Source organism: Trachymyrmex septentrionalis, unplaced genomic scaffold, assembly GCF_001594115.1.
Source record: "Trachymyrmex septentrionalis isolate Tsep2-gDNA-1 unplaced genomic scaffold, Tsep1.0 scaffold136, whole genome shotgun sequence".
NCBI classification, from domain to species: Eukaryota; Metazoa; Arthropoda; class Insecta; order Hymenoptera; family Formicidae; genus Trachymyrmex; species Trachymyrmex septentrionalis.
In genome coordinates, this window is record NW_017304503.1 from 156,955 (window position 1) to 166,905 (window position 9,951).

General features: G+C 30.0%; 2 protein-coding genes across 2 annotated transcripts in view; one reads left to right on the forward strand and one right to left on the reverse strand.

The window, feature by feature from the left end:
- The window catches only part of LOC108757285, a 5,831-nt gene extending 1,569 nt beyond the window's left edge, over positions 1–4,262 (reverse strand). The window contains exons 1-5 of the mRNA XM_018501758.1: positions 4,110–4,262; positions 2,829–3,046; positions 2,055–2,278; positions 1,175–1,364; positions 559–760 (exon numbers count right to left, since the gene is read on the reverse strand). Of these exons, the coding sequence (XP_018357260.1) occupies positions 559–760; positions 1,175–1,364; positions 2,055–2,278; positions 2,829–3,046 (834 nt within the window). The 5' untranslated portion in view covers positions 4,110–4,262. The remainder of the gene's footprint in view (positions 1–558; positions 761–1,174; positions 1,365–2,054; positions 2,279–2,828; positions 3,047–4,109) is intronic.
- Positions 4,263–6,340: 2,078 nt separating this feature from the next.
- The window catches only part of LOC108757284 (GTPase-activating protein and VPS9 domain-containing protein 1), an 8,886-nt gene continuing 5,275 nt past the window's right edge, over positions 6,341–9,951 (forward strand). Inside the window, exons 1-6 of the mRNA XM_018501757.1 lie at positions 6,341–6,432; positions 6,849–7,028; positions 7,110–7,253; positions 7,849–9,190; positions 9,274–9,455; positions 9,780–9,939. Of these exons, the coding sequence (XP_018357259.1) occupies positions 7,122–7,253; positions 7,849–9,190; positions 9,274–9,455; positions 9,780–9,939 (1,816 nt within the window). The 5' untranslated portion in view covers positions 6,341–6,432; positions 6,849–7,028; positions 7,110–7,121. The remainder of the gene's footprint in view (positions 6,433–6,848; positions 7,029–7,109; positions 7,254–7,848; positions 9,191–9,273; positions 9,456–9,779; positions 9,940–9,951) is intronic.

Here is a 9,951-nt window from a genome sequence, read left to right on the forward strand (position 1 = left end):
TTTTATATAAAAATTAGTATACGTTTCTCTATCAAATAAGAAATAAATATAATAATAAGGTATATATTTGTGTTATTGACTCTTATATGCCCTATTATTATATATATTTCTTATTAATATCAAGAGTCCTTTATTATCATTGTCAATCTCTATCAAATATCATGTTACAAAATTATAAAATTATTGCAGTTAAAGTTACGAAGCTTATCGCAGTTATAAATGTGCAATTGCTATAATTCTTAAATTTATTAACATACAATATTTGACATAGCAAATTCAATTGGACGCATTCAGTGCACACTCTGGTGCATATTAAAATCATCGTATACAAATTGATGTAAAAATATGTGATAAAAACGGGTTAAACACCGTGAAATCCTCAATACATTTTATTGTGCTGTTAAATAAAATATATATTTTATAATTCAAAATTTTTGCATTTTACTTTTACATTTAGATTAAAACAGTGTATAATGGCTTTAATATTCACTAGTGTGCTCAACTGAATTAGCTAATGGATTTATTGATTCTTCACTATGGACGTAAGTTTAAAAATACCTCTTTCCCATTTTTACTGATATCTAAGCCGTTTCCACATATGTGTACACCTGATATAAAACGAGTAGAATGAGCTTGTCTGGTATCCCAGAACTGTATGGTGTCGTCCCAGCCACCACTTATCAGCTCGTATGCAGATTTCGAGTTGAAACAAGCGCTGAAGACTCTGGATTTATGACCATCCATGACATCCGGCGAGTCACTGCATTCGAAAATTACGAAATGTTTTGATGAAAATCTCAATTTTTATTATGATATCTCAGTAATAATAAAAAAAACGATTAAAGAAGAGCAAAGACAGATAGAATGATTAAATAACATTTACTGCCTAATAAGAAAATATAATATACATTTCGATCGATTCAAAGTCGTCTTCAGTTTAAAAAACATACATGCATAAATTGGCGCAACATTATTTCCTTTTAATTATTTTTCTTATTATTGTGTTTTTTGAATTGAAGAAGATTCTGTATTGGTCGAAATTTATTTTTTCTTATATTTTCTTAACATTTGTTTTTACTTGTCTTTAACTATTTCTTTTTTTATTATTGTATGCAAGATTTCTTTTCAGAGATGGAGAAACTTCCACTAATATACTTCTTTTTGTCATAATTACCTTCCGTGAAACACTCTTTCGCGCGTCTTAGTTTCTTCATCATACAAATATAAAATCGTATCGTCCCCGACAGTGACGAACTTCGGTAATTGAGGATGATAAGCCAGACCGAGTGTTTGTCGTCTTTCTCGTATTGTGTAAAGGCATTGTGCGGTTGGATAATGCCAGCATTTAACGCAGCCATTGGCATCTATATGAATAACATTAACGTAAAACTTTATTTTTTTAACGAATGTAAAACTTTCAATTATAATTTTAATCTTTGAATTAAATTGTTTAAACGTTATATTATTTATAGCTTACTATGCTACCATCAATATTAATTTTTAAATTAACACTTATTTTATGTAATTTTATAAAGCTTTATATAAGCATCATCGTAAAAGGCAAAAAAAAAAAATTTACGATGTTAATATATTTTTTAATACACTTAAAGTTAGATTAGTATTTTTAAGATAAATTAATATTTATTATTTATTCATTATTAAAAGCGAATTTAAAAGAAAATCTGTTTTTATTATTTTGCTTTGCTCATTTTCTCTCTTTATTATTCTATCTTTAAAAATGTAAAATAAAAAAATTGTATCTTGTATTACACTATGTATCATATAATTAACATTACATCAATATTATCTCTCTCTCTCTCTCTCTTTCTCTCTCTCTCTCTCTCTCTCATATAAAATTGTTTTTAAAATCTTAATTATTTCTAATTATGCAATAAATCCAAAATATAAAAATTGACAATATCTGTTGATTTTAACAAAATTTTTTCGAAAGTGAGCTTAAATAATTTCCAGATTATATAAAGATTTAATAAATAATAATTAAATTTATTACATAGTAATTAAAATAAGAAGTGAAAGATGTATGCGATACTAACAAGTTGCTATTACTGTATGAGTGATCGGATGTGTTCCTCGTACTGGTCGGTGCTTTATAGCGGTCACTGGAGCCGGATTCAGCATCATTTCCGCATCGCACAGGATCAACGTATTCTCTCCCGAGCCAACTTTGTAGAATTTTACATTCCCATCCGACAGTCCTGCCGCCAAAAAGTCGTAAGTTTCCGTATAGCAGATGCAAAGCACGTCTTGATTAACTTCCCTGCAAACTGTTCACTTTGCAACTTATTTCGAATAAATATAGTTGTTTAACATAAATCTGTTCAAAATTAGATAAAGGATTACATATTCATTTACGTCTCTAAAGCGTTTAAATTATGAAAGATTATTCTTAATTTAAAAAACATTAGCTATGAACTATTATTTATTGGCATATTAATATTTGGCATTTTTACTTTTTTCGACATTTTTCTTCACAAAAAAATTGAATTTATCAAACAATGTATAATAAAAAATGTATAATAAGAATTCATGTATAATAAGAAATACAAAACAAAAATAAGTCATAAATTGATTCAATTAATTTTGACTTTATAAATAAATAAAGATTCTTTGTAAAAAAAATCATCAATTAAAGATGTTATTTCTTAATAAATATATCTAAAAAAATGACTGTACATTTATGTACATTTATACAAAATATTCATGTAAATCAAGAGAGTGTAAATGATTTTCTTCTATTTTAAGAGAAAATTTAGACATTTTGAAGTTATGATATATAAAAATAATAATTATGAATAAATAATGCTTACATTTGATTGATAATATTGATATTGCCAACTAATTGATAACGATGCTCGATGTCGGAGATAGTTCGCGTTGATATTAATGATGGAGTGTATGCCTCATTGGTGACGATTGATGTTATTGAAGGTACAGGTATCTTATCGAAATCGATCTCGCTGGCATTATTTTGAATGGTTGAATCGACGGTAATATTGGAGAACTGTTCACTATTTCTATCTTCCATCTAGTAACAGAGAATCAATTATTATTTACATTAAAAAGCTATATTTTTTAAATATTACAAAGATATAATATGACTAAAATGGAAATAAAAAAATAAAATAAAACAGTTTCTAAAGCTCAAAAACGTTATGAAAGATAAACATTTTCAAAACGTCGAGAACATTCAGAAAAGTATGACGAGTGCTTTGAATAGCATTTCAACTACGGACTTTAACAAAAATTTTGAAGCTTTACAATAAAGATGTATGAAGTGTATTAATGCTATGGGGGATTACTTTGAAAGATAAAATATATTTTTTATTGCTTTTATGTATTGTTATATGTTATAAGATGTCAAATCATGTATATTTATTTATTAATATTTTATTGATTAATATTTCTTATTTAATTACTTTAGAGAGAAGCTTCTATAAGGCAAGAAAAATTGCTTTTATAAGGCAAATCAAATATTCTTGTCCTCTTTTGTGTATCAACGATAGAGAATTAAGATTGTTAATTAAATTTCAAAGTTACAAAGTGCGTTCGGAAAGACGCTATTAACGCTTTTTGTGTCATTCTATCCTTGTTTTACGTCTAATGAACTATGAAAGTAGAATAATACCAATAGTTCTAATAGCTTCTTCCCAAACGTCCCAATTATCATCATTGTGACAATAGAGAGTTTTTGCAGTACCGTTTATCTAGATACAGTGAATGCTAAAGTCACATTATCTTCTCCTTAATAACTAATTAAAAAAAGAATAACATAACTTTAGCATTCACTGTATCTGGATCCACGTTTATTGCAAAAACTCCCTTATATGTCTTTAACGTAAAAATAATGATAAATAACGTCAATTTATGTTGAAATATCTATAGTGCATGTAGAAAATTATATTGTGTAACTGTAACAAAAATGAAGAAATAAAGAATAAAAACTATTTTTAAAAGTAATTTTATTTGCTATTTTACAAATTTAAAATAGAAACTACGTTATTTAAAAAAAAATAAATCAAAAATGCAGAATAGAATGTAAACATATAAGTAAGTTAAATATTATTATTAATTGATTGCAACATATTAACCTTATTGAATATTAAAATAGGGTTTCCACTTGATATTAATGCGCAGAATTCAGAAAATACAAGCTATGGATGTATTGCTTCTATATGAGTAGAATTTTATAAAGCGTCATATTCTAATTTTAAAAATTTATAGTCCATTCAGAAAAATTACAGTGGCTTGTTATAAAAAAACTGGAATTTGGAATATAATTTCTGACATGTCAGAAATTTAAAATGACGATCGCAGTATGTATAGTTAAATTGATAAATATTTCGTTAAATAGATAAATACTTAGGTATGTAAATTTTGATTTTGTATATATATATTTATAAATTATAAATATTAATAAATATTTATCTAATTTAATAAAGCATAAACGTGAAAATTTGTACATAGAGAAATGCTCATAATATTTTTTCAAATGTAGAATATTCATATTTGGTACAAAGTTAGCTAACAGATATACGTGAAAGATGGCATGGTTGAATAGACCTCAAGTAACTTAGTTAGATTGATTTTCTACATGCTTCAGATATATTATAAGATAATATAAAGATAAAGACACTGTGATATATACAGAAACAAAATATGTATTAAAATAAAAAATGTGTCTATTGTTCGTGAGATAATCTGCTGTATAATAGTGACCACATAGTGTTTTTGCATTTCTATTTTGTCTTCTATTTTTCATGCTTACTACTGACACTGATCATTATTTCGATCTTGTTTGATTCAAAATTGTTACATAATTTCGACAGCTCTTTTCGTTACGATCCAATAATATCTGTTATTGAATGTAACTCTTTTTTTTTTGTCGCCGATAAATGATGTGTCGTCTGCGAAATGTGTAAAGCTGTTTGTTGAAAGATTATTTAACATTCCAGTTTACTGATATACACGTATATCATGCACAAATGTTTTATCAATGTTATAAAAATTTTGACACTATATTTATTATATATTTATACGACTTGTTTCTCTTATATTAGTTATTAAAATAGTTATTATATGATAAACATCTTCATTTTGTAGATATGATTTGAAAATTTAATAAGGAAATGAAGTACGTATCTAACGAAAGTATTATAGGTATAATATATAAAAGTACAATTGTTGTCAGTACGATCTTATTTGAACATTTCGGTTTTCTTCAAACCATCTTCAAGCAATTTCATAGATACTCATCGTAGATATCTTGACAAAAATATTTCGATGATGCTGAAATTAAACTCTATGTGAGACTGAGAATGAACACATCCCTACTTTCTTATATTATTAATGGATAATTATATTTTATTTGCACACCAATTTCCGCGCTATATTAATGCTCTCATTGCCCGATATACTTTATTATAGTTTTTAATTTTGAACCCGATTAATATTTTAATTCTACATATTGTAGACATATTTCATTTACTGCACAGACACGTATATTATATTATACATTATATCATATTATACATATTATATTATACATTATAGTCTGTAGCGTCAATTTATTACATCCAATCAGTCTTTTCTCAAAGTCAAATATAGCGAATATTATTTTTTGGATTCAATTAAATCCAAAAAAAAATATTCGCTATTTAAAATATGCATTTGTATAGAAAAAAATTTTAATCCATTTTAATCCATTCTTGTTTGCTGGGTCTGTAACTCTTAATGAAAATTTTGTTATCATTATAATGCCGCTGCGCAGCTCTTTACTATGATAAAAAATTGTGCAGTGGGATTATAACGATAACAAAACTTGCGTTAAGAGTTGCAGAACTCCTAATTTATGCAAAAATTCCGATACATTTATCGGTATTTATTGTGCCGTGTTTAAATTTAAGAAACATGAAGAAATAATAAAATGACCTGATCTTTATCACAAAATGGCGGCGAGTTTGCAGTACTTAAGGTGCCTTTTTATGCTGATGCTCGACGCTTATTTTTAGCGTTATAAACAAATCACATGATAAAAATTGACGAATATCGAGCATCGATTTCGATCACATGATTATTATGATGCTAAAAATGAGCGTCAAGAGTTAGTACAGTATGTCTTGTTCGTGTTGCTTGCACTTTTGGTACTCGATCAAATATCTTCGCTTTCTCTCTTTTCAAGGCAAAATATGTATCTATCTCATTTTAAGTGCAAAAATATTTGGGGATTTCATGCAACGCGAACAGAGCACATGAAAAGGCACCTTTACAAATCTAGTGACTTTATTTGTGGAAGAAAAAATCTAACCTATAATCAGATCAGAAGATGTGCGTGTGTCATTGGGAGTATTGGGGGTGTTGCTCTGACCCGCGTGCGACAACAACGAATTGTGCGATCGTCGTTCCCGACGACGTGTAAGTGTCCGAGCGTTTCTTGTGGAGAGATACGGAGAGCTATTGTTGCGCGCGTGAGTACGCGCGTGTGAAATCGGGAGACGGACACAGTGCACGCGCGATCAAAAGGAGACATTCGTAAGGCAAGGCAAACGCAACTTACGCAACGATTATTTTCCACGGTAGAACCGATGCTCACGCGACAGTAACGACAATAATCTCGCCGGGGGTTTGGAAGCACGCGTAACACCCGTCTCATGCTCGACAGCGTTTCTCTGTAACGTTTCAATACGTGACGCGGATGATCGCTACGTTTCACCTTGAGCTTCATTCCCATGATATCATCGCGAACACTCGCATATTTGCCAACGCGTTATGCAATCTGAGCTCTATCGTTGTATTCTGTCCCGAATTGAGATCTTTATTTACTTCATCAGGTGAACAACGCTTCCTCTCTCTCATACTTGTATGCACTTGACGCGCGATCCTCGTGACTCTGAGAGACAGCATATGCGCTCAAAAATCTTGTTGCTGAGGTTCTTCATAAAGTAAGCCTGCGAACGCCCCATCTCGACTTATTAATGTACAGGATAACCGACTAATAGGATTGTACGCAAGTAACTATATGGAAATTATACTTCCTTGTATAATTAAATTCCGAAATAGTTTACATTCTATAGCTGTTTTTCACATTAAAGGTACGTCCAATAATGTCATCGATTAATAGTATTGATTCCCACGGGACATTACAGTGGGATATGATGGAATTGGCTCGTCATTTGCGACAGGAAAGACTATTTGTTAATTCAGAACAGCAGAACTTGCAGACTCTTAACGAACGAGTAAGTAACATGGATTATATATAACAATCTATGGCTCTTCAATTATTATTAATTGCAAGTACTGAAAATCTGTATATAACTTGTAGATTTTCAGTATTTACAGTGAATAACAGAACTCAACTTAGGAGTGTGTTCTGCTTTAAATATGATGTGCATGATTTTTTTTTATCCTTGTTTACCAAAAAGACACAATGATACATCATATGTATGAAAGAATGTATTCTATTGATGGTAACATTTGATATATAACCTTTAATACATACAATAGGGTCATTCCTGTGTTTATTTTTTTTCTTTGAAATAGGAGCTTTAGTTAAATAATGAACGCTATCTTTTCATTTTTTAAAAATATACAACTATACAAATACTTTGTAAAAGTGGAGTATATGTAAGAATAATAAATATAATAATAATTTTTAATACTTTTAATACTTACTAATAATTTTATACTAATAATTTAATACTAATAATTTTTGTATACTTGTAAAAGTAATGAAAATTAACTCAGGACATAAAAGATCTATAAATAAAAATCTATAATAAAGATCTATAAATATTAATTTAATAGGAATCTTAATAAGACTGTTGTGTCTAGGTCATGCATGTCTCGTCGCAGTTAGCGCAGCAAGCATGGATAACTGCTCAGCAAAGAGTCAATCTGAATCGCCTGATAGTAGCAAGGCCAGATTGTACTCCAGCGTCATGTTGCCTAAGAGCAAACGCATTGGAAAATTCACATTTTATCGATGCGTACAAGTACCTGCGCTACCAAGCGTGTTTGTCCTACGGAGAATTTTTAGGTGCACTACGAAAGTCACCCAAGCTCCTCGCTTCGTGTTTGGTCGAAGGGGACAAAACCATTCCAGAATCGATGCAGACAATTGTACAGTGCTTAGCTGCTGGATTATACGGTAGCTGCATATTGCCAGAGGATAAAAGTTTAGTCCTTCAGCTACTGAGGCATCTTATGTTGCTGCAAATAATTCCATCTGACAACCCACGAAGATTGCTTAGGCATGGAACGTGCGCGTTTTCCAGATTTTACTCAATCTTTCATGAAAGCCTGTTCTCCGCAAAGCTTTTCTTGACAGCAGCTTTGCATAACCCTATAGTGCAGTTACTTATGGAAGATGAAATGTTCTTGGACATTGATCCGGATAAAGCGCCTATTAGATTTCCACCTGCAGAAAGATTGAAAAAATTCGGGAAGGAAGGCACGGCCGAATATCAAGCGAAGTTACAGCGTTATAGACTGTGGACAGTTAATTCTTTGCATCGTATTACGCAGAGATTTATCATCAATATTCGTGAAACAATACATTGTTTTCCTACGAGTGTTTGCTGGCTTGTAAGGCAAATGGCAGGGCTTCTTAGTAAAAATGGAAATGTAGATCCAAAAGAAGTGCATGCCATGTGCACTGATCTTGTATTTACATACTTTATTTGTCCTGCTATAGTTAATCCTGAGCCTTACGGTATTACCGATGCACCGATAAGTTATGTTGCAAGGTTCAATCTAATGCAAGTTGGACAAATTTTACAAATGCTTTCGCTACAAAAGTATCAAAGTATCGATAACAAAGTTATTGATCTTTACAAAAAGTTTGAGAAAGATTCAGTGTCTTCCATAATAGATTCTATGTTGGATGGTGCGACAGAAGAGTTGGAAGAGGAACCAATGATAATTGACAATAATAAATTTCAAGGCTTGTCACGATCCGCAGCATTGTTTACGGAAAGCGAACTGAATTCCTTAATTACATTTTTGAACACGATTGTTGGTGATAACAATGGAGAAACAATATTGCATAATTCATTTGATAGAAAACAATTAGCAGAAATGCTGTCGCAATTACCTTCGGGTTTACTGCATAATAATAAACTAAGTAAGGAATATTTGGAAACACCTAGTAAACGAGGTGTTGCTGCAGGGAAAGGTATATTACCTAAATAATATAATAATGATTGTGTATATGTTTTAATTGTCATAATAGTATAACGTTAAAATATTTTATAATAGGAAAAGGACGTAGTATAAGGATGACTACATTCTCACCAAATGTAACAAACGAAAGTGGAGAAGAAATTAATGGCACTGCAGTTCCTGAAGAGGAAACTGTAGATAAAAATTCTCACGATGTGCTAGTCATACCTTTTGGTCCAACAATTGGAGAATCCGTAGGGCTACTCAGTGAACAGAAAGTATGTACATGTATCAATATTAATAGATTTATCACATATTTTATTGCTTGTTATTCTTTATGTATTTAATAAGAAGTTACATCTTGTATGTATGTAGCTTATACAAAATTATATGCTACTTAATTTTCAAAAAATATGTTTATAAATTTATATAATTTTATGAATTTGTAATTTATTTTATAAATTTATAAAATTATAGCATAATTAATAGTAATATAAATAATCAGTTTTTTAATGTCTATTTAATAAAAGTTTAAGGAAGTAATAAATTTAGAATTAATGATTAAAGTTATCAAATGAAATATTTTATTTCATTATTTATAGGTTCTATGCATGGAACTCCAAAGTGGTATGGAGAATGGACCTGTTACTTTAAATCTCCCTGATGACGCCTCTAATGAACATCCTAGACAAGAAAATAGCAATGTCGAACGTATCGAAACGCAAGAGAAGAGAACTCGATTCTCACTCTCACATGACGAAGGTATATCAATTA